At 40.4% G+C, this 26,188-nt stretch overlaps 1 protein-coding gene across 2 annotated transcripts in view; it reads left to right on the forward strand.

Moving 5' to 3' along the window:
* The first annotated feature begins 396 nt into the window (after positions 1 to 396).
* LOC137126042 (neural cell adhesion molecule 2-like) overlaps positions 397 to 26,188 on the forward strand; it is a 237,595-nt gene continuing 211,803 nt past the window's right edge. For both annotated transcript variants that reach the window (XM_067502442.1, XM_067502443.1), the window contains exon 1: positions 397 to 617. In XM_067502442.1, the coding sequence (XP_067358543.1) occupies positions 491 to 617 (127 nt within the window). In that variant the 5' untranslated portion in view covers positions 397 to 490. The remainder of the gene's footprint in view (positions 618 to 26,188) is intronic.

Genomic DNA, 26,188 nt, shown 5'->3' on the forward strand with positions numbered 1-26,188 from the left:
TTGAGTTGAGGGAAAAGTTGGCCCTGGGGGCACCTGCATTATTCACAGAGGGCAGCATGTTCTTACTTTGCATGCTTGCCTGGACTTCACACGGAAATACACTCTGCTGTTTGAGGGATTATGGGAGGTACAGAGTGCACAGTGGGAAGGGATCCACAAATATTATGGAGAGCCACACTCCTGATAAGAGGCAACTAGAATTTCTAGTCCGTGTGACTAAATAGGCTTTCTTTTGCTTAAGATCTACCTGCTTTAACTTCAAAACATGTTTCCTTGATTTTCCTGCCTCTTCTGTTTTCCACCAACAGCTTTCAGCAGTGAGGCTGGAGAGAAGTGATGCTGGTGGTGGTGGTGGTGGTGGTGGTGGGGGGGGGGGTCCTCAGCGCAGAGCAGGCGCGGTGAACGAGCAGGGAGCGGGAGCGCGCGTATAGGAAGGAAGGGAAGGAAGGAGCTGGAGCAGATCACTCGCCAGCGGAGCTCAAGACAGCGGATGAACGGACCCGAGAGTGTGTGTCGCCCTTGCCGTTTTTTACAGCAGCTGAAAGCAGCGTCCGGCAGCCCGAAAATGATGCTCAAACTCGTCCATCTCTTTGGGGTTCTCGTCTGCGGCAGTCAAGGTAGGGATGCGTGCGGGAGTGTGTGAAACCCTCGAGCTTAATGACTTTGTGGACAAGTTGAGTGTATTGGCCATCGTGATCTGCAGCAGGCACAGAGGGCTGCTGGAGAGGGAGATGAGGGAGAGAGACATAGAGGAAGCGCCGAACTGAGAGAGAGAGAGAGAGAGGGGTGGATTGTTTAACTGGACGATGTTTTGTAGTTGAGGCACGTCTTGCAGGGGACCAGAACGCTTTCTTACTAAAAAGGGGGATTATGATGGGGGTTCTGTTTTTGGGTGGGTGGGCTGTTGAGACATTCACTCTGTACTCCCCGGACACAAACTGTTACCTTCTTCACATATCATTGCTCTGGAGTTTTTTTCTTTTTTTCTTTTTCTTTTTCATCTTTAGGAGCAGCCTTCACCGTGCTGCGTCTGGTTGTGTGGATCTTATTAGCAGCAGAGCCCTTTCCTACCTGGTTTAATCGCAAAAATCAATGTTGTCTCACAACTTAAAGTGGCCTCATACACGGAGCCAATCATTGAAATTCCATCATCCGAATCATATTTGTGAACATCGCTGCCCATCTTGTTTTCGCCCCATAGTCCACTCTCTCTTGCTGTATAGCTTATTGGAGATAACCTCTTTCTACAGGGTCTGCGCAGGCTGTGCATATTAATATCAGGCCCACGGTGCGGTTACAGAGTCTGAAATGCTTTGGAAAGTTTGGGAATATGAGCTGCGTTTGTGACAGCGCAGGGACAGTTCTCCGTTAATTGGATTTGGTGTGCGTGGCGCACCTGATCTCCCACGGAGGCACGTTGATTGTCTTTGCGTGCGTGCGTCCGTCCGTGTGCGCGGATGGAAAAAGAAGATGTTACCCGAGTCACTGCCTCTAAAACGCACCGATTGAAAGTGTTTACTCAGTCGCCCTTGGTCCTTTTTTTTTTTTTTTTTGACTTTGGTTTCTTAATTGTATCCTGGCCAGTGGAGCGCGTCACCGCGGGCTGAGCTCCGCGTGCACTGGCAAAAATGCCCAACTCCTGGAGCTGCGAATTCACTCACGATTCGTTTCCTTAAGCGAAAAGGATTTTTCTTCTTACAGCATCCGTGTACAAGCACGCACAGCAGACGGGTTAACAACGTGTTGCAACAAGTTAATTTGCATCGGTCATTAAACGGGTTATGTTTTTCCTGCTGCGAATGTCTTCCACTAGTTAAAAGTGAACTAACGCTCCCCAGACTGTAAAGTAAAACGATACTGTTGGTACACGGACAGTTTTTTGCAGCGCGGCCACACTGGCTTCCTGGCACACAACGGCAGGTGGGGGTAGAGCGCTGCAAAGTGGTGCCAAGAATGAACTCATAAGCCACTAGTCGTTAAAGCATGTTACATCTCATTCACTCACACTGCTTTGCTAAAGTCCTTCAGGGCACGGGGTCTCAAAGGGGCCTTGATGAGGTTTCAAAAGTTCCCCAAGAAACAAATGGAGAATCATAGAGACGTGTCTTTGTTTTACATGTGCTAGACATAATGCACGTTTGAGGACGTGTAAAGGGACAATGAGTTGTTTTTATCAAGCCACTCTGGACAGAACTAATGTAGGCCAATTAGCCGCGTCATAAAGACCACCAGGTGGTGTTAATGTTGTGGAGGACAGGGGTCAGCATGGACACTCTGACTGGCGTGCAGCCCCTTACACAGCAAGCTGTGGTGCTGTATGTTTACATAGATTTTCCCCATGCTGACCCAACATTAAAACCACAGTTTTATTGTTTTGTGTTTCTGTGGCTGATCACTGTATAATTTTAGCACTTCCAAGAAAAGTGGCATATAATTAGGATTATGAAGTCACGTAATGTGTGTTGTTTTTTTTGGTGGATTGTGGTATGAAAACAACAGCTGATTCCTAATATAAAGATACATAGAACACTGGAGTAAGATGCTTCTGGTCACAGAGACACAGACTTTGATTATGCCAAAAGTTTTATTAGCTCTGTAGTTTATTGGCAGTTCACATGTACACTGAATTTGTGTTTTCACTCATTATTATATTTAATCCCTATAAAGTAAAACAATGAGACTTAGGCTACTGTTCACAAACTGGACAATACATAGCTTTTTTTTTTTTTTTTTTTTAGTTTCCCTTTGTTGCAGTTGTGTTACATCAGCCTACCATCCAATTTCTATTCTCATCATGCTTTTCATGATGGCAAAGTCCACACAAATTGACCTATTAGATAATGCAGGGAACCCGCTGTAATGTGAATAATAAAGGTAGCTCTGAGTTGAAGGTTTGTGCTCGAGACTGAGGGATGCTCGTTGCTCAGTGTCTTTTATCACTGTAGGGCCTTGGAGCCGACACTAACCCATCAATGAAAGGACCAGAGCTAGAAAGCGCTTTTACTTGCTTTCGCCAATTCATGACGGCAACTTGGTTTTCTGACAGGAATCCGCTAGGTGCCCAAGCTGCCACCACGCTAACTGCAGATATCCTCAGTTCTACCGCCTTTGGCTCCTGAAGGAAAACATTTGCTTTTGAAGTCCCAGCTCACCGTCTAGCCTGCATTTGAGTGTGCCTCCTTGAAGGTTTATGTATTTGGCTTTTACTGATGCTTAGTACAATGAATTATATGCTTGCCTGGGCTCACCCAGGACTCGCTGATGTGATGTTAAGTGGCATAATTAAGATATTTTCTGTATCTCTGGGCGGAAATGTCAGTGGCTCAGGGTTTAAAAGATTTATGCCCCAGCGCTTAAGTGTCTCTCAAGGCACCCTGAGCACGGCCTTAAGCATGTTTCTGAGGTTTGCTTACACAATATCCGGTAGTGCTGGCACATGCTCATGTCAGTGAGCATAAATGCATGGACACTCTCACTTACCCACAGATGCATGCTGTACTAAGTACTGTAATACGACTATACCTTATGTCCTTTAAATATTTATGAGGATTGTACTTTTTTTTTTTTTTCCAGAAATTCACACAACTAGTGTTGGAAGAAAGTTTTTTTTGTGTTTTGTGTTTTTCAAAATCTACTCAAAAGTTTTGCTTTCCTACATTTCCTATCATGTTTATAACTTTATACTGGAACAATACTCTGAACAGTGCAGCGCCGGTCACAAACTCTTATTAAAGACATGCAAAGCTGTTAACAAAAGAAATGGCCTGTGTCTTGGTCCTGCAAGGTAAAATTGATTGTGTTACTTGATTAATAGACTAGGGCAGAGAGCACACATATACAGAGCCAGTGTGTATATGAAAATGGAATCGCCCCTTCGAGGCAGCTGCATATGAGAAATCAATTTAAGGAACGACTAGAGTCAGCAGGCCTCAGAATTGTACAAAGGGCAATCTCAGTGTTATGGATATGCTGTTTATTTGCCTGCAAGCTTTTGATTTCTCATGTGTGCCCTTTAACACTCAATCCACCGAGTTTAGGCCTTAGCATTGAAATTTTACACAGCATATAAGACAGGAGGAGAATGTAATATTCTAAACACCTGGATACATGAAAAAAGCACTGGCAAGCATCTGTGCTGCAGGGGTTGTTGTCAGCTTGCCGAGAAAGAAATGGCAGAAATAAGACTGAAAGGAAATGAGCAGTCATTTTAGATATGACAACCCCATATTTTTCAAACTCCTACCTGCATATGTTCCAGTCTATTTCCAAAGTCAGAGACTGAAGAACTATTACATTTTTAAAGAGTAGGCTGTGTCACTAAAACTAAATGCCTGGGTTCAGCAGTTCCAGAAGATGTATTTGCACTCCTTATAAATAACCATATCACCTACAAATAAACACGCATGGATTATAGATCAGGCTACTAGATGCAAAAATAAAAAAAAAAGTGACCGCAAAGAGACAAAAAACGACCACATTCAGATGCTGGTAAAACACACAGACACAGACATGCGTAAAAGACATGAAAACAAATACAGACACAACTACAGTACTAAGGTTTTTTCAGCTTATAAAATCTGTGGAGCAAATGTGCATACTAAGCGAAATTTACTGTTTTGGCACATTTTTAGCTTTTTAATTACCCCAGGCTTTAGCACGGATACTGACAGGTGAGATGATGCTCCAGCAACAAGCTTCAGTAGGTGAACATTTGGCATATTTTGAAAGACATTTAGTGATTTGTGATTCATGGAGCACAAACAGCAGCATGTTCAATAATGGCCTCTGCCAACCTCGATCTATTTTCACTCAAATTACCCATTATTATCGTGGAAGTGAACTAATGTTCTCCTCGGGGAGTCTCTCCAAACCAGAAGCCAAGAAAATACAGATACGCTAAGCAGTCAGGGTCCTTTTGTAGAAAGATTTTGGTGGTGCTCATTACGTTATATATTCTGAATCCCAGAAAGGGGAAAGTGGGAGGACCAGAGTGAGCAACCAGAAGATTTACACAGTGGAAGGAAGAGATTATGTTTAAAAATTCATTCAATTCAAGTGAATCTGATTGCATCTAGTTAAATTGTATTGCCAGAGATTGAATCAAACTCTATGGAGTCGCGCTGTGCCAAAATTAATAAAATGTAATTGAATCCTGTCGAGATGGAATCAAATTAGGCCAGAGTGACGTGATTGGAGGAGGCAGTTGCTGCATGTTGCCGTGTGCTCCTGTGGGTTTGTCTACTGTTTTGCATCAGTTTGTTTCTAGCCAAGCAGGAGACCCTTTGGCTCCTGCTTATTTGTGTCCTGCCAGTCTAAATGCCAGTCTAACTAGCAGGCTAATAGACAGAGCCAGGATGCCAGGGTGACAACAGAATCAGTGGGCACACTGGCTGACTGACAGATGGATGGGGGAAGTAGTTGTGTGGTCCTCCTCTCCCTCTCCAGTTGCTTACTGCATTCACATACAGACACGTTAATACCCTTCGGTCTGCTCCTTCGCAACACATCCTCTGATGGGACACAGGACTTTTGATCTGGGGTTTTATTTTTGGGTTTGGGCACTGACAGGCATGATTAAGTGAAGAACTGGGGGACAGAGACATGGCAGAAGAGCTTCAGAACCACTCTAGTTTGGGCTGCGCATGTCGAGTGACCCACTTAGGCCATATTAATAACTTCACTAAGGCCTTGGGGTTTCTTCACAGTGGGCTGATGTGAAGCATTTGTGAAATATAAATGGCAGAGGAAGTTTTCTGTGACATAATACGAACATTAACATTATTAAATAGTAGCAGGCTGTCTGCTTGTCCTATCCGTCTTCTTCTCACTTGGTTCAGTTGGCAGGATAGACCTTTCTATACAGTAGCTTAAAACCACAATCCCAGATTTCCATTTTATCAGATTTTTAGTGACCGTTTATAGATGTATGCATTAGGATTGGAGGGGTGAGAGGGGCAATAGTAATATCAGATGTGTTAAATAAAGTGATGTGTACAAACTTGCGCTTGACTAAACTGTCAGTATTTTAGGAGAGTTCGATTATCACTGACAGCATTGGCGTGTGAACTGGCGTAAAAATGGAGAAAACCTTGGCAGATGTTATGGAAAAACATGGAGCTGCTGTATGTTCTGATGTGAAATGTTAGTTGATTAGGTTATTTGAGATGTTGCAGTAATAGCTATATGCAATTACCATTTAGCTAATGGATTTTTCCTCCCGCTCAACATTTCTTTACACTGTAACAAATTGCCTGTAGAATTTAGAGTAATTACGTGGCAGAAAAGTTGCCGACAAAGTCTTGTAAAATGTGCGCTTAGTTAACGTAAAATAATAAAAATGAAAAAATAAAACTGTAAATGTGTGGGTGTTATTGTTTTTAAAATGACAGCAACGTATAGTTTTCCAACAGAAAAACAACAATCCATCTTTATCTTGTAATCAGTTAAAATCACAGAAATTACCTGGCAAATAAAGTAAATAGCTGTTAGTAGGTCACAAAACAATATGATGTTGTAAAATTGTTTGCTTTTTTTACGTTAGCAGCTTTTACAATATATATTCAGAAGTGTGTTAAATAAAACCTTTGTGCAAAAGTAATCGAAGCTCAACATTGGATTAGTGTCTCTTCACCTGTTAAATAAAACAGGAATCATAACTGCAATAAAAAAACAACAACTTTTATTTAAAGTCAATAGCTTTGACAACCTGTGATGAAAGAGTCATTATCCTTTGTACAGTATATGGCTTCTGCTAGAAGCCATTCAAGACCCTTTGCCTGAAAAAGGAAAGAGATTCCTCTTATGCACTTTTTCCCACTTCCTATGCTGACGCACTTGCAATGAAATATCCAAAAATCACATAAAAAGAAAGTTACTGACAAAAGTGATGACAGCTATTCTACATGTGAGCAAAGGCAAACTAATGATTTGCGCTTGCAAAATGAAAATTGGGCTGAAGCAGGAAGTAGCTCTGCAATACACTGACTTAATACAATGGAAATGTGGGGTTCTTAACAGTTAAAGGGATCATTTGAGTTTTGAGTATGAGTTCCTAACCAATAGCAATGTAGTTTTATCAACCTAAACTCTGGCTGGAGATTTCTCAACTAGCCCCAGCTCCGAGGGACAACAGAAGCATCAAACAAGTGCACCAACATATCATTTTTAGTACGCATTATTAAATATATATTGTTGTCAACGTTTAAATTTTTTTTAAATTTTTTTTTCCAGCTGTCGACCTACTTTGCTGCTGCTGTTGTTGTTGATGTAGAGATTTTGGTGAATTCTCTAACTGGTGAAACCAAATGACTTCTTTAAAAGCGGTCTCCTTAGTATAATGAACATCCCACACACAGATATATTTTTGTGCAAACCTTATACAAATGTTAAAACTATTTCAGAAGTCTTTTTGCAAGTTAATTCACCTAATTGTTCAGATTGACCTGTGTTTCTGTGAAACTACTTCCAGAAGTTCTGCCATGCCCTTGTAATACAAGTATTGCAAGTATTGAGTATTTGTGTGAACAACTGCAAAAAAATACCAGTTTTAAATGTGTGACAGATCATCAAGCTGCATTTTAACGTGCAGTGTGGACACAGGTCAAGAGCTGCAGAGTCACTGCCATGGTAAATATCATCAGCGACAGTGTGACACTGAACCGTTTAACGGTTTAACTTTTTAAACTTTAACAACTGAAATAAAAAAAAACTTTACCGATGATGCATTGCAATACACTGTTAAACTTTGTTAAATGACAGATCAAGAAGTTGTAAAGCTTCACTGTAGACATTACAGCAATTTGTAACAGTGTATTTATTTTAAAAAATACTACAAAGTAAAAAAAAAAAAAAAAAAATCAGCCGGATGGCTCATGTAATGTGGCAGTATTTGTGTTTCCATATTGCCTCCGATGTTCCAGGATCATTACAATTTATAACATTTAATTTGCAATTAATTCCAGTTACAGTATAGCATTTAAAATGTCATATTGTAACATATACTTTGGAGAAGTGATTGTTTCGCAGGTCATGTATGAGTTGGTTTATTTTTGACACCACTAGTTTGTGCAAAACTTAAGATAATAGTGGTACTGTATGTTGGTGCTTAAACTGATGGTGGCAGTAGCATGTCATTTCACATGTAAAAGCAGTTTGACTGAAGTCTGATTGATGTTTTATTTAAGCTTTTCCTTGAAGCCGTCGTCTGATTGTTCTCTGACTCAGCTGTAAATCAAAACATTAGCTGAAATATGCGTAGTGTGCTGGTTATATATATGCTGAAAAAGAAAAGCATTTCTTTTTGCTCTTTTTTTTTTTTTTTTGTGGATGGCTTTATGGTCAGTCCTGCTTGCCTGCCTGAAAGAAGAAACATTACCTATTTTGTAGAAAAAAGCTGATTCACCTTTTGTGCGTATACAGTATGTTGTTCTTTGTAAAAATAATATAGAAGAAGTTTCCTCCAAGTAAATGAGAAGCAGGATCTCCTTTAAATTGGGTAGATATATGGAGACTTTAAGAGGCTTCACTGCTCATGCACATGAAGAAATAATAAAGCCCCTTTATGAGTCATCATTGGAGTTTTTCAATACAGGACCGGATGCACAACAACACTGCAGAGGTACCAACACAGCGACAGAGGGAATTTACACTTAGAAGGTAGTAAGATGGACACAGACGAATGACAGGAAGTGGTGGCTGGATGACAGAGTAACAGACAGCTGAATGTGCTAATATTGAGACGTAGAGTGATAATAAAGGAAGCCATCTACTGACAGCAAACTGACAACATTATTCAACTTGTTCCTTCAAGATGTGGGCCTTGTGTCAATTAGGCATTAGTTAGGTTGAGCCCAAAGAGGCTGCTTGATGTCCCTGTGGTTCATCACAGTGAATCAGAAAGAGGATAATGCTAATTGTAGTTGTGCTGGAAAGCAGACACTAATAGGAAAGTGGCACAGGCTTTCAGACACACCGATGGGTGCGGTGAAATACGTCGTTTTATAACCGCTAGCAATCTAAAATGTGTGCGTGTGGTGGTAAACTTCTCTAAAAACCTCTTGTGCGTTTTGTCTTGCCGGTGTTTTATTCCCCCAGGCCACAGGACAAACCTGTTTAAAACTTAGAATATAATGTAGCAGCAAACAAAAGATTCAGTCAGCTCTCAGAAAATAAATGATAGCCGAAATGTGTTACCCAAACATTATGAACCACTCTCTATGTTGGCGTGTACTCAGCTGCTGTGTACGCTTTTCTCTGCTGGCTTTGCAGTCTAACTTCCCCTTTGGACGTACAGTATTAAATTATCTTCTGCCATATTGTGCTGCATTGTATCCATCATATTTCTTTGTTTCCATTCATTCATCCAGCCTTCCATTCAGACAGTGGGCCCTTGTCTTGTCATTCCTGCTGGTTAATTGAGCCAAATTGTGATTGATGGACTCTCAAGTGAATAGAGTGTGGTCTGGTTGCTGACCCACCAAAAGAAATCGGCCCAGCTGCCAATCATAACTCACAGTGGCCTTGTAAACAGTGTCTGTAACACTGAGGGCCTCTCCCACTATTACTTTTCATCATGAAGATGACATCAGATTTTCGTATGTCCTTAGAGGATTGGTTCTGCTTGGAAATGATGCCGAGACCATCCTGAAAAGGGATCAGTCTCCTCAGATTTCCTGTTTGGTGGCATATCTCTGTGTTCATGGGAGGCAGTAGTTGATCGAGTATAGAGGAGAGATGTGAGACGGGTGGGGAGAGGAGGACAGACACACTTGAGATGTGGTTGGGGTGCAGTAGAATAGCTCGAGTGAGACCAAACAGCCCCTGTTCTCCTGATTGCGTCTCCATGCAGAAGAATCTTCAAACAGAATCTCCTAATGTAATGTGGGCTAGCTTGTTTTTGTTTCAATCTCTTCTTGTTTGACTCCTCTCTCCTGCTTTTTTTCTTTCCCCCTTTTCATTTCTTCCTCTTTTCATGTGCTCACTCGGCTTCGTGGTCCTCCCACACTGGGCTCAACAGCAGTGCCTGTTGGGAAACGATATCCTGTCCTCCCCTACGTGTGAAGGTTTTCAAGCAGCACCGATGGTTAATGTCATTTGTTCAATATGCTTAAGAGCTCAATATAGTTAATAACACCTATGGATTATATGTTACTTGACTCTTCTGTAACAATGGAGGTCAGTGATTTTCAAGTCTATTTCCGGGTTGTTCTGTCAAGCGTGTTATTATCTCTCAGAGTCGTAATGATCGCCTTGCAAGCACTCAGAAGACGCACCAAGCCAACTGTAGGCGTATTTTTAATAACTCTGTGTATATGCACAACTCCCTGTGATTCCTAGTTGGCCCTACTCCGATTATGGGCAGTATGGGATTGTTGTTCCCCCCCCCAACTATTCGAAGAGTTCCCAAGGACGCGTGCCTCCTTGGGAATAAACAAAAGACTTCTCAGTAATTAAAAAAACCTGTCTCATATTTACCTAGATGGGATGGTGTATTTACTGACGTGCTGCCTCTCCAGGTGAAATAAGTTTACTCACGTGTCAGCCCCAGTCCTTTCTTTGCCTTTGAAATCAGTAGCTGAAGATATTTTTGGATAGCCTTCATTGCCCTGTCTACCCTCACGAGCTGCACAGAAAAGCTGAACACCAACAGACATATATACTGTATTTCCTGCTCAAACCTACCGATAACTATTTTTCACTAGTTGGACCACATTCAATTAGCTAATGTGTATTTAAACAAAGTTTAAGATAAGCAAGAAGGATTTGTGGAAAGTGCTCGGTCCTGAAATGATATCCTTGAGGGCTCGAGTCTTAGGAGTGCCTCGTGATCTTACACATGCTTTTGTTGCCTGTAACAAACATCAGAACAACAAAATACAACTGTCGCATTTAGAGAAATAGAAACATCATAAGAGTTTTCATACAGTTGTAAAGTATATCATGTAGTTTTGTTTCAGATTAATTCATAATTCAGTTGGTTTTGTGGTTTTGTATTTGTCCAAATTTGGCAACTATTTGCAGCACGTTGTGGTCCATAAAACCCCCCCAGCACCATCTTGTTAGCTTGAAACGCCTGGTATTGGGGATATTCTTCAACAGGACCTCTAGGGCATTGTAACAGAAGCAGATTAGATTTCTCAGAGCATGTCGTGTTGTAGCGAAGTGTATTCCAGCTAGCTAAACCCTGTATATTGCTCCAAGAACTAAGATTACTTTTATTTCACGCTGCTTTTCATCCATCCTGTAGAGTCTAGAGTAGGCGACCAAAGAAATGATAGATCGTCTCAGCACTTGAGGCGAAGCCACAGTCAGAGAAACATCGCAATGCAGCACCTCAGTCAATAAGCAACAAGTCGATTTGCTGGAAGCTGCAAAGGGAATGCAGTACTGACTGTGGCAGCTCTCTCCCCAAGGAGGCGGCCTGAGCCACAAATTAATAGAGCGCTCCCACATGATCAGGGAGTTTCATTTGGAACCGTCACGCTACATAAAGCCCCACAGAAATGAGGAGTTCACTGAGGTCCCCCTCCACTTCCCCAAGAGTCCCCAAATAACCTGTGTGATTGTAACATTCTGTCCGCTGCTCCAACAACTTTGCACCTCCCTCTTTGAAACTCCGGAGCAAGGTTTTACCCATGTTCATCTTACGACAACTTATTGTCTCCTTTTAGGAAATCTTGGATTACATACCATTCACCCCTTTACTTTGCAAATGTTTCTCTCATACTCGTACGTACTCATAAGAAAGTTCCTGAAATACTGTAATTGTTGTGCAATTTTTTTTTATATTCAAATCAAAACTTCCACAAAAAAGTAGGAAAATCTTTAAATGATAATGATTTATGAATTAGAAATATGTATGAAAAATTGTTAAATCATTTCATTAGGCTTCAAGTTGAACTTCAAGTGCATCTTCACATTTCTGCATTTTCTTTCTCCCATAAAAAGCTATTAAACACTCGTTTGACAACAGCGTGAAATTCGTAGTGACAAATGTAGAGAGTGGCGCGGCCCTGAGGCCTGCTTTGCTCTTATCATTATCTATGCAATGCCCAAGATTAGACACAGCAACCAACTCTCACAACAGCCTGCCTAAGAGCGAGGATTAACACAATGACTAATCACTAAACTCACTGGACACAAAGCACACAGGACTGACTCATGTTTTCTAGTACAAATACAAATGGGCGTAGAACATTTGCTTGTAGCATAACATAGCACACAAATATGTATATACTATAACCTGATCATTTTTGCACAATGGTGCACAATACAGTTTTTAAGACTTTTTGGCATCAATTTGGGACATACATTCTTGGTCTTTCAAAGGATTAATTGGGATTAATTTGGCTTTCGCTAAGTTTTCCTGTTGTGACACTAGACCCTTGACTTGTCTAATAAACCAAACTAATTTATGTTTGCATCTGCCTCAACTGTACTTTGTTAAATACTACTAGACAAACTCTGGCAAGGCAGCACAGTAAACTAATAATGGAAACCTGTTGAAGGTTTAACTGCTTATGACACCAATCAATAGGAGCTCATCAGCTCTTATCAGCCCACATGTATGGCTTAGAACGTGGCCTACTATATCCAGTTAGAACATCACCTGCTCTGCGAGAACTGTGGACTCATAGCTGATAACACACCATTGAATAGGTAAACATTAGATCATGACATTAATCAACAGATTCACATACTTATGCCAGCGGTTTGCCCAAAGCAATGTTGAGTCCAAATAGAAGTAGTAGTAGTAGGCTGCCAGCACGGCTACAGACTTCATCTTGTTTGAATGGAATTTTTCAGAGTTTTTAGAATAGGAAAAAATTCATCTATTTGTCTGACACCATTCTGTGTTATCTTTAAATAACAATTATACCTGCTTCATAAACCCGAGTAATATCCTGCTTTTCCGTAAACGCTTTTCTTGTAAAAAGGGGGAAAAGGAAATTTGAAACACATTTTGTGTTTCATTTTTTCCCTATTGAATCTATTCTCAGTGGAGAAGATCTTGAACAATGCATTATAAATCATAGAACATCTCTCTTTTTTGATTCGCAGTGCCTTTTGCTTAAATTGAAAGGAGCATGACTAAAAGCTGTTTTCATTATGCGAGAACGCTTTAAGGTGGATCATTTCATCACTTACTATTTGTATCAAGTGTAAACAATATTAAAATGACTACTGGGGAACGGCAGTCTCACGAGAGCCAGTGTGGTCAAGGTCACAGTTTTTTTGTTTCCTCAAGGCTTTACATGAAATAATTTTTAGTGAGTTTTATGAATGTGAAATGTAACCCAACAGAAACTAAGTGATTGTGTGACACAAAGAAAAGGGGACAATTTAGTGTTTGATGCTTTGTGTTGTGTGAGAGACAGTACATGGTAACAATTTTCACTGCACTACACGCTGGCCCTTTTGATCTATTGCCTCAAAGTGTAGCAAAGAAGTTTGCTTTTTTTTTCTCTTTCACTTTGGTTTTCCTTCTTCCGAGAATGACAATCTACTAGGTTTATGAATACTGATCACCGCTCCCCGCTGCTTCCGCCCGAGCTGTTGTCAAGAAATCTCAGCAATAAGAAAGGAATTGTCTTTTCAAAACAACAATTATTGTTGAAGTCCATCGGAAAAGTCGGTGCTGTAAAACAGAAAAACAGGACTTTGCCTTTTAATACTCACGAGTTGATGATTGACATGTCTTTCGTTATCATATATTTCATTTGTTACCTACAGAATGTCTAGAAATGTGGAAGCCATTATTTTATACTAACATAACAAGAAAGTGCGGCTGTGCTCCAACTTCCCAAACATAGGAACCTTGTTACAAACAAATCTAAGCACATCCCATAGATTTGTGTCTTGTCAAACATAGGGGTTACCTGAGTGTTACTGCTCTTGTCATTGTTTGTATTGTGGCACTGCTGCTTTGGCCTGGTTTTAGCACAGATCCTACATAACTGCTATAAACATGGGTGACCTGAGGAAACAGGAAACAGAGACAAAGTCACTACAGCATCCTAGGGTGCATCGCGTCTCTCAAACAAAACCATTTGTTAGGAGGAAAGGGAGCACACTTTTGGGTTTGTGAGGAGCTTGGTGTGCTGCACGGTCCAGTCTTTAACAGATGCTGTGTCCCTCCAAGGTTGGAGGACAATGGGAGTGTTTTGCCTGTCACAGATTTGGTGAACGTGACTTTGAGGCCTCAGCAACTGAGTGCTGCATCCTACTGACAGGAGCTTCTTTATGGGCCTGTGTGCAAGGGATATGAGCTCAGCTCGAGCTCATAGGTCATCCAACTGTGAAGTCTGACACAATTTGTGTGTAAATCAAATATGATTCTTGCAAGGAACTGCTAAAGTAGAAAATGACTTATAAAGGGGAGATAGAGCAGCTGTGAGTGTGTTTGTTTGTGTGTGTATTTATTTCAGGATTTTGCTTACTCTTTGATTTTTTCTGTTTTGGGTTTTGCCCCTTTCTAGCTCGAGGCTCTGAGTGTTGACTGAAGATGCTGTGTCTGTATCTGCTTGCATCAGCAAAACTATATGCAAAACAACATACCCACAAGCATGGGAGAATAGTTATGAGCACACGTTCATTTCAGATTTCCTGAAATCCCTACATCTTACATTACACTCCTGTCTGGTGTTAAATCTTGGCGTAATTGGGAAAGTTTTAATTTCATTTTCAGTCATGTGACGTGTGTCCCCCCCAAAATCAGTTCAAGCACCGAATGAAAATTCGGATCTACCAGCTAGCTTGCGTTTATAGTCCAATCATAACATCTTGGCGGGATTCCTCTTTGAGTAAGTGATCATCAGAAGGCCTGAGGGGGATGGACTGCTCATGCTCCAAATGATCAGACATCTGCGGTTTCTTCCTGGCTACACTGAGGGGCACAATTCCTGAAGTTCTGAGGAAAAAGTCGAAGGAGGCTATGAGGAATACTGTTTGAAAAATGAGTGTTAAAAGAGGTCAGCAGAACAGTGCTTACCACAGAACTCTGTGTGAAGTGTAAATGTCTAAATATATGTTATACAGTAATCGTCCTTTATCTTCTGGCTCATCTCTGCAGCAAAACTAAGCAGCAATTACATAATTTCAGTATTGCACAGTAATCCTGAATTCCACAGTATAAAGTAGTGAGCTTTTGATTTGATATGCTTATTATCTGACGGCATCAGCTGGGTGTAAGTTTGTGTGAAACAGGAGGCGTGAGTCGTGGCTTGGCATAAGCCTTCACAAAGCAGCTTGACATCTGAGCAGCAGGAGCAATCAGCTGCTCCCACCTCTGTTGGAGCTTTAAATTTCACCCTCGCCTTGTTTTTGACAACTATCTTTTAGTGCTATTTCACCTGCTGCTGCTTGTTGAAGAAACAGCCTATGTGCGATGATATCAAAGTTTCACCTCCTGATGCTCAGATCAAATTCTGCTTTACTCCGTTCGGCTCATAAGGAAATCCATCAAATTGAAAGTTTGTGTATGATAAGGCTGCAGAAGGTGAGAAAAGTTGGGTAATTCTTGAAAATTTGGATTTCTGCTTTCATCTGACTGCACTGCATGTGCTTCGACCCCTGGTATCAACTCAGCTCTGTGTGATTGTGTACTTGTGTGTAAACAAACGTTTGCCCGTTTTACACGAGTGAGAGTCGTGAGAAAAGCCGTGCGTAAATGTGTTAGACAGTGACAATGGCCATTGTTTGATATGCTGGGCCACTGATGCTATCACTGCTAATCTACTGACTGGGTTATTGTGCCGGGAGCTGCCAGAGGGGACGGCACCGGTCCATGTGAACTTCAGTGGGAGCCAGTTAGACACGTTTGTGTGCGTTGCATATAAGCATGGTGCAGAGCACGTGCACGGTAGTTGTGTGTTGTCACAATATGAGGCAAGATAATGCATAGTGTAATGAACCAATGGTTGGTGTCAGCTGAGTTTTGCAAAACATTTGAACATTTGTTACAATTTGCTACAAATGTCAGGTATTTTCATCAAGGTGTTTGATTTTTTTACTGACAGTGCCGTCATAACCAGGATATTGGTTATGAACTACTTAAATATAAGTACTTGTATGCGTGCGCAGTGTGGGGAAAAATGGTATCCGGACATCCCTATCTTTAAGTGATGTCGATAGAGAATTAATTCCCATGTATTAATTTAAAGCTACTATATGTAATTTTTTGGTAGAAATATTAATGTGAAGATGCTTCAAACCTCCAGTGATATAGATTCACACATCAGAACTGGTGGCACTATAGGGATATGCTCTTGTAAAGCCTTTTATCTTACCAGAAATCCGAAAAGCCATACTGTGTGTCACATACGGACATGAATGTGCTATGAATGAATGTGCTATGGTATCTCACGGGGCTTGACTCAGCATCAATATTAATTAATAGACCAAACATGTTTGTAATAATGAAATATAATGTAATAAACTAAGAAAATATTTGATAAGGATAAAGATCAGTGCAGACTCAGAGATTGTCCTGTTGCAGCCACCAACTTTCCACTTATTCTAACATTAAGAGTTTGCGTTGGCCCATTCGACCTGACCTCCTGTCATCCACGTGTTCCGTCACATGATCATGTCCTGATGCAGCAATTTTAGGGAGATGTAAACAATAAATGAGGCTGGTGAGGAGATTCAGGGCGAGAGTGTAAGGGGGACATGCATTAATGAGCTCTCTGCTCATCAATTGAATCACTTTGCTGTTGCAGTTGCAGTTGCTGCAGCATCTTGACATTATTGTCCTCTTTGTATTTTTATTGCCTTGTTATACGTACTAAAGTGCAAAATTAACTGTGGTGGTTTTTACTAGCACATGCATGTAGAGTATATTGTATAAAAACTTCTCAATATACCCACACATTGTATAAAAGTACAAACAGCCTAATATGCAGTGGGTTTATATGACAGCTAGACATGATGTGTAAGTACAAGTGTGTGTGTCCTTCAGGCCATCAAATTTGTTGTACAGTATATTAGTGTGTATTAAAAGGATGTGGCTGATGGCTCTATTTGAGACTTTGTGTGTGTGCGTCGGTGTACATGCGCGTGCATGTACATAGACCCATGTGAACAAGTGATTTATGGGCTGTTTTTAATCAGGCGGTAGAAAATGTTATTAGACAGCCTTTGCGCACTCCCTTCGCCTGCAAATGAGCCGGCCCCCGCTGCACCCTGGGATAGCCTCCTGTAATTAGTTCTGGGAACTCACCTGTTACAGATTGAGACTGAGTGAGACAGAGAGGGAGGGGGTGGGGGCGGGGGGGTCATGAAGGGAGGACAGAGTGAGAGGGTAACAAGCACACAGATAAACAAACAGAAATGAGAGAGCCTGGGAATGAGGAAGGTGGAAAGTGTACAGGAGGTGAGAGAGGTCGAGGGTGAAAGAAAGGACCATAGAGGTAGAAGAGGAAGGAGTGCAAGGATGAGGAAAGATGGAGGGAAACAGAAGCTGACCTCGACACCCCTACAACTTTTGGTTTGCTGGTCTTTTAACAAGCCTCTACCTGACTTCTCCAGCATATATTAGGATTGGCCCTTGCTAAAAAAAAAAAAAAAAAAAAACTGTCTGTACCACCTAATTTTGAGTACAAGATGACTTGAGGAAGAGAGGTGAAAAATACTCTCAGGTGTAAAGAACTGTTTTTAATTTCATTCACTAATAAGATACCCAGATAAACAACTGCCAGCAATGGTTTCGGAAACATTTTTGTTTGTCTCGCTCTGAAAAAGTAGGCAAGACTAAACTGGCTAAGTAATACTGTGCTATTGTTTATTGTTTGACTTTTCATTTTTGCTGGTGTTGAATCTGAACTCTAATCAACACCACTACAGAAAAGTAACTACTGCCTGTTATAAAAATTCCTGGGTAATAATTTAATACTTTAATTAAACACCTTTTAGAAGAATATGATAGTATTGATTGTTTTGTAGGGTTTTTTTTTGCAGATGATAATAATATCTCACATAGTATAGAATTACATTGTCAAAATGAATAATTCCAAGCAGATTGTGAATCTAACGCAGAGAAAATGGCTAATTAGGAGTTTGATATTAACAGTGGATCAGGTCATCTCTCTGTTTTGGTTTTACATTTTTTTTACTTTACTGTTAGAGCAGTAAGCAGCTGCTTTTAACAAAAATGCAAAACAAAAAAAAAATGGAAAAGCTGGTGGATTATTCAGCCGCTAAAGACTCCAGTATTTCTCTTTTGTGATTTGAAGAGATTAAAAAAAAGAAAAGAAGAAAACATTTGTATATGTGTCGGGTGGTCAAACATGTATCCAAATGCTAATGCTAATATTGCTCTGTGTGTGACCTGTTTTAGAAGAAGTTATGTGCATTTCAACATTATATGCACGTTTTTGGAGCACACATTTTATATTTTATGTGATGTGTCCAAAAATGTGAACACTTCCACTCTTGAGCAAAAGTTTTCCACCCTGTCAAGGCTCTTGACAACCAGTCACAACAGCAAGCTGCCACTCTCAGCCCCAAGCACACAGAAAATCCTAAATACAATATCCAAAAACAACAAAATGGTCAGAACACATCTATGTGATTTAAATCTGCACATATGCAAACCCAGGTGCAGTACAAACAGATAAACGTACGCTGCAGTTCTCAGATGTTCCTGACAGGCCAGTAAAAACATTATGAAATATTCAGTAAGTCTCACTGTAGTTTGGGTTTTACCTGCCTCAGCGTTTCTCGATGCTTTGTGTTTGTGTGTGCTTGCATGAGAGAGGAAGAGATACTGTCTGTGTGCATGTTGGCATCAGCTCCATTCAGACGTTTTCCTCCTCGTGGATATATTCAGTGCAAATATGTGTTCTTGTAGGAGAGTGCGTTGGTGTTTGTGTATGGTTGCACTCATCTCTCTATTCTTGCTGTCACGGTTGTGTGTAATTGGGTCTGAGCCAGCCGAACCTTTTCGTCTGTACTTTACCTGGTGCTTACATCAACTGTGTTGCTTCTCTAAATAGCCAAGTAAACAAACTTGGACTCAGACTTGCTTCCTCTTTGTTCTCAGCTCCAAGCTTATACCGAGTACATTGTTTTTCCTAACATCAGAAGGCAGCTATGGAAGCCAGTGACCATTTTCAAACTCAGATACACAAGATATTAAAATAATTACAGGCTTTGCTCAATATTGTGTGCACTATTGACAGATTTTTGTCTACGGATAAGATTTAGTTTATTCATTTATACATGTTCAACCGTAGCACTCACTGACCACAACTAACTCTTTATTGGCATTTGTGAGTGTGGATTCAACTGTGTTTAAAATGTGAGGATTGTTCTTTGATTGCAGTTTAATTTTCGTCAGGTTAAAGCTGTTATCTCCTCGTCCATTCGGGTTGGGAAAATTACAACCCTTCTATCCTCAGTGGCCATTGGAGAAGGCCTTTTGCCCAGTAATATCCACATGATTACTCATTTGCACATCTGTTCCCTCCCCCTTGACTTCACACTTTCTCTGTATCTGACTCAGACGGCAACTACCAGGGAAGCTGCCTGCTGATTAACAGACCATATCACCATTTTAGCACAGAGGAGGGAGCCACCTCATAGGTGTTTGTAAGAACACCAGACGGTACTTGTTAAATGACCACTGTAATATTCCTTAATTGAGTGGCAAAATGGACATTTATTTATAAGAAAGAGTGAAAGACTCGTAAATCATACTGCATAATAAAGCATTATATTTATACCAAGCTCTTGAGGAACCAATATAGAATGTAAATTCTAGTAGTAGTTAAGATAAGAAAGAGAGGATAAGTCTAAAAAGACAAAGACAGGAGGCAGAGCTGGAAGTAGCAGAGCTTAAGATGTTGAGGTTCTCTTTGGGAGTGATGAGGATGGACAGGATCAGGAATGAGGACATCAGAGGGACAGCTCATTTGGAGATAAAGTCAGAGAGGCCAGATTGAGGTGGTTTGGACATGTTCAGAGGAGAAACTGTGAATATATCGGTAGAAGGATGCTGAGGTTGGAGCTGCCAGGCAGGAGGTCTAGAGGAAGACCAAAGAGGAGATTTATGGATGTAGTGAGAGAGGACATGAAGTTAGTTGGTGTGAGAGAAGAGGATGGTGAGGACAGGGTTAGATGGAGGCACATGATTTGCTGTGGCGACCCCTGAACGGGAACAGTCGAAAGGAAAAGATGATTCTGCTCATTTATCTTAACAAACCTAATTTTGCATTTTATAAGAATGTAATATTTCTTCAGACATTATTTGGTGGTGCTCTTTATGCCAGAATATATGTTTTCATTATAAAATGTTACAGGAAATATCTGCAGCAATTTTCAATATGGGTTGGGGAAAGTACCAACAAATGAATCTTAAACTTTTAACAGCTGTGTAGTTTTGGTGGCAAGTCGTTCCTGGGTTTCCAACCTGATGTTTCCACGTTCCTCCATCTAGGTACTCCAGTTTCCACCAACAGTTCGAAGACATCCAGGTTATGTTAACTTGGACTGCATTGCATATAGACTGGCAACCTGGGTGCAACTCTCCTCTACACCCAGGCTAGATTGGCCCAAGCCCCCCAAAACCTTTACCTTTAAATTCTAAAGATAATGGATGGGAGGAAAATTCGGGAAATACACATTCATTTTTTTTATTTAGTTCTGTAATATTTATACCAGTCTCACATCTGTATGCTAAATATGATGCTAGGTAATAACTTAGCTTAGCATAAAAACTAAATACAAGTGGAGACTGCATGGCTTTGTCTAAAGATAATAGAACCCACCCACCAACATTTCTAAAGCTAAATGATTAACATATCACACCTTGTTTGTTAAGTCTTTACAAAGTGTGCATTTATGGGGGCTTATGTTCCAGACTAATTCTTGGCAGACACTTCTTTGAATGTCCTCTGATTGCTGGCAAGCGCTCCTTGCCAAGAAATAGTTTAGCACCTAGGCCGTAAAACTGCAAATTGTCACTTTTACTGTTAAGTCTCAAGTATGTATACACTTTTATTTAATCTACATTTTATCTGAGTAAATCAACAAATCTAAAAATAATAATGAGAGTGATTCAGTAAATCTGCAACAAGGCAAACACCTTGAAAACTATAGAGTCATCTCACTATAAAGTCACTCTGTTAGTGAACAACTTTGTTTGCTTTGTGCATGTTAACAGCTACATGAAATATATTCCAGACCAGACCATGAGGCAACTAGGTAACTGAACGTGTGTAAAATGTGAATTTGGGAAAACCTTAGTGAATCTCTGCACACACACACCGTTACACACACACAGACACATGCATTTATTTCTATATTAAACATATGAAATACAAACTACAGTCAAAAAGTAAAAATAATGTGTTTGAAAGAATCAACATCCCCGAGGAGCACAATGAGAGAGAGTGTACTGTTAAAAAGCCATCCGTGTCTGTCTCCCAGCTCCTGCTGTGCTTTGAAAGCCTGTTCCCATTCACTAAGTCATATCAGGCGGCAGAAGGCAAAACAAAATCTGTCAAAGGATGTAAAGTAAGTCATAGAGAATAGCTGATTTCTGCAGACAGTCTGACCAGTGTGTGCTCATCTGCCAAATGCTAAGGTTTTTAAAAATTTGACACCGTGTTTGTATTTGAGGTCTAGCGAAGGTTTTTATTCCACAATGACTTTCCCTTTGCAAGAATCTTTGCAGACACGTCAAGACAAGCAATGCCAAAGCACTCAACAGAGTAAAGACTGAACTTTCTGGGATTTTCAGAGTGTGGAGCTAGTGAAAAGGTTACAGACACACCTATTGTGTTTATTTGTTGTACAGTTAAGCATTATGCAAACTTTGCCTGTGCATCTTTTTTTGCTGAGTGTTACACGACAAAATCAATATAACGCTATACTGTCTAATAAAGTTATACACCAAAAGCAATTTTCTTATCTTAGCACAAAGAAACAATTACCCTGCGAATGTTCTTATTATCATTAAAAACATGATTTGAATTAACTTAGACAATAACCAAAATAAGGGGATATTAAGTACAGGAGAAAACCCAAGTAGTTGCTAGAAGCAGTAGTCATTATGTACCGTATATGGAGAAAGATCGCATACTAGTACTCAGTGTCAGACTGATGACACTTAGCTGCAAGAAGACAGCAGGGGGTCTCGCCTGATACTGTTGTCATGTGTGACCGGGAACTTGTGTGACCGGGAACTTGTGTGACTTGCGTGTTTGTCTTCAGTTCACTTCTTCATTTTAAACAAAAAACAAAACAAAACCAATCTTTTTATACACAGGGATGTTTTCCTTAATTCCTTAAAAGTAAGCATTCTTAAATAAACCGCGCATTATCAATTTTACCTTTTGCTAATGCTCACCTGGAACATACTCCTAGCTAACTCGGTGCCAAGGTGCAGAAGCAACGTATCCATGTAATGGGATTATATTGATCTACTATAAAAATACCAACTGTAACCACTAAAAAAAAAAAAAAAAAGCTCAGTAATCACATAAGTAGCTGATAAAAATATTACCTCTCCGATTAGATATTGTCAGATATATGCCATAACATAAAATGATAGTTTGTAGAGTATGCAGAGTGGCCAGTGCTGTATATATTTGCATTAAACATAACACATTGATTACTAGTCTGCATCTAATATGCTTTCACCAATCATTAGTACTTCTGGCGTAATGTCCGAGACCCCCTCCTCAAAGACAAAGTGATGGCTGAACACGGTCGCTCCATCCCAAACACATGTCGAGGAGCGTTCATTAGTCGCACCATTCTGAGAGGTTCATAAATCACAGCCATCTGGAAAGCTCTCCGTGCTGCCGAGTGCCACGTTCAGTGCACAGACCCCCCAGTACCTACCCTCCCTCCCAGTTTGTGCAGTTGGCAAACAGCCAATCAGATCGCTCATCCTACAGCGGCGCTTCGTGGCTGAGCCAGGCTGTGAGCAACATACAAACAACCTTAGGTAAAACTTTTTATTGTGTTTATTATAGACAGAGTTACAGTATACTTCATATGGATAAGCTGATTTCGAAAAGAGAAAAGCCTCGAACGAGAATAGATGCTGATTTTTAATCACAGACAAGCCAAAGCTGATGTCATTAGCAAAGGCTAATAACTTTTTACTCGAGACGCCAACACAGAGTCCGTGTTAAATTCCACTTTTAGTGCCTCATTTAACCCACATTGGTTGTCGCTGAATTGGATCACGTCACTTGATTTTTTAACTACAATTTGTTCAAGTGAAATTTTCCCAGGCACATTCACGGAGAGATTTCTTTTTCAAGTCCCAACACAACACTATGATGGCAGTATATACAAAATATACCAAACACAAAATGTGGAGGCTAAACCGGTTGCCTCCCCTCTTGTTGTATCCTAACTTAAACTATGTATAATATATGAAAAATAATGAATATGAAGCTCTAGAGAAAAAAAAACATTATGCTTGAGTCAATAATTGTCCACGTTACATGTGCATAAACGTATAAATACATATAATAAATGATTAACAAATGGCAGTAATGGCTGGCCACTTGATAATTGTTATTAGCATTTATGGCAAATCATAGTAGAACTGCATTCTTACCTGGAGCTTTCAGCTGCAATTAGAAATTTCTTATATTTCAAACAGAAATGATTAACAGCTTTTAAAACAAACAGATTTCAACAGACGCCGCACTTATGTTTCTACCTAATCCTCACAGACCAGCCCTATAAATCTAGTGACATTGTGAGCATGGAACGTTTACTTTCTCATTAAGAGTGGATAAAAAATAGTTGCTAAACAGCCATTGCCCCAAAATCACAGGACATTGTCTACAACTTCTGATTCATTTATTATGTTAATTGTACTGGAATTAGCATCAACACACACTGCACATTGTCTGTAGTGTTAGTAGTACTGGAAATAAATGATGGTAAGTAAAAGCCAGAATTGGGAATATCTGTGTTTGTGAAGCTCCTGATTTTTGTGTGAATTTGTCTGTCACTGTGTATGCGTATTCAGCCCAACACCTGTAGCTCATGCTGAGCATGAAATGGCCTATTTGCTTGCGGAAACTCAATCCTGATGTTTGTCATATGCATGGCATGTTTTGGGAGCTGAGCTTATCATTTGGCAAACAGAGCTATCTGACTGGGAACCGGCACACATGCACATACAGCTGCACGTATTGCTTGATATATATCTGCTTGATGTAATTTCTCTTTGATGGATCGGGCTCTGTTGACATTTGTGTGTGTGCTCACGTTATCTTCAGATCTGCAAAGCAAACGCCAAAGAGGAAAACAAATCAACGAAAGTGGGAAATATTACAGTATTAGGGTTTAAAACAAGCAAGAGTGAAAATTTTTATTTAATCTGACATATTTATATTGTTCCAGTCCATCTGGATGGCACTACACTGAGTGGAGCTTGCAAAAGACGAGGATACAGCACACAGACAGACAGAGACATTTTCAGCCACGAGCAAATCCTTTCTCTGCTACTGCTTCCCTCCTCCTCTCTGGGGAAATCACCGATAGGGGAGAAAGGAGAGATGTTGTTTTCTTTTCACTCAAGTGCTGTGTTACCCCCACTTTCTCTCTCTTCTCCGTCCACCTGTGCCCTCCTCAGCCTTTCCCGAAGCAAAATAATAATCCACCCATCTGCTGTAATCAAACTTTTCCCTCTTTCTCCTTGTTCCTCACTCTTTGGTGCCCTTATTCTTATCCACCCTTCATCTGACTTTGCACCATTCTGTCCTTTTTCTTTTCTTCTGTCTTTTTTACTCTGACCCCTCCCTCGCTCGCAGCCTCATCACCCCTTCCATCTTCTTCATTATCCACAAGCACGTTACCTCTTCTTTCCCCCAACCCTCATCTCCACTTCTCCCAGTGTTGCAGGCAGAACTCCAACAGGCGGTTATTGATCAGCTTAATCGGAGGCGTTAGAATGCAATTCCACCTGTCTTCTCCGCTTCATAGCTCCGTGAGCCATTCAATAGTGTTTAGATGCTCGGATGCAGATGTGGCTGTGTTGGTTGTCAATAACAAAGAGAGAGAAGAGGAAGGGAGGGATGGTGCTAACGATGAGCCGCTGTCTTTTCACTCCCTCAGTCTTTTTCTTCCCCTCCTGTCAAAACCAAATCTTTCTTTCTCTGTTTTCTTTTTTCTCCTCTTCAGTGTGTGTTTCTCTCCTCTTCCTTTGTCTTATTTACCCATCTGAGTCAGTGCATTTATCCCCGATCCCCACTTTTTTTCTTTTCATCTCCGATTTTCCCGTTTCCTTTCTGTTAACCACAAATACCCCGTGTCTCATTGTAGCCGAGAGGGAATATTTCCAACCGACCTATTGATATTCAAAAAATTTGTCTCTAGGTGATAAGAAATAATTATTGTCTCTCATCCTTGATGTGTAAACTACAATTCTCATTTTTCTCCCATTTACATTTTGCACGCATCAAATAAATCCCAGAGAGGCTGGTCATAGGGAAAGTGTTTTCCTTTCCATCAGCATTTTTTGCGCATGTACCCTTGGGCAAGATATTTAATCCACAGATTTAATCCCCAGTTTTGCACAGTACTCAAATATATAGGATTAGCAGTGTTTTAGCCCGCTTTCAGGTATGAATGCTTGTCCTTTTTTAGTATTACCTTGCGATACATTTGTATAAATCAGCATCTGGGAGCTGACCACAATCTGCTGCAATAGTGAGCCAGTCATTGGGCTGCTTAAACAAAGACAAACTTTAAAAAAAATGCTTAAAAAAAATGCCTACATATGTTTTCAAACTGTGATAAAGATGCCAAAGGCCTATTTTGTGTTGAAGAATTTAAATTCATTTCATGTCCTCATTTTCCCTCTGTCTGCATTATGCCTCCATTTTTTGCATGCATAATAATGTGATAAGTCCATGTGTATGTGTATATATTGCATTCATTGATGAATTACATGTTTAATCCGGAGGCAGGCATATATCGGGGCAGTGAGTAGGAGTTTTCAACACTGCATTGCTTTCTGGTGTTCTGAAGGCAATGTGCAACATTCTTCTCTTCATTTGACACAAGGGAACGAACGCAGCAGATAATTAGAGACACCTCTCAATATAGTACAGTACCATGACATATATGTTGGATTGCAAAGTGTATCTACTATAGACAAAGTACCCACTGGTTGTATAAATCAAAAGCCCTTGAATGTACACTCCGTAATACCATA

Source organism: Channa argus, chromosome 4 (assembly GCF_033026475.1).
Source record: "Channa argus isolate prfri chromosome 4, Channa argus male v1.0, whole genome shotgun sequence".
Taxonomy (NCBI): Eukaryota; Metazoa; Chordata; class Actinopteri; order Anabantiformes; family Channidae; genus Channa; species Channa argus.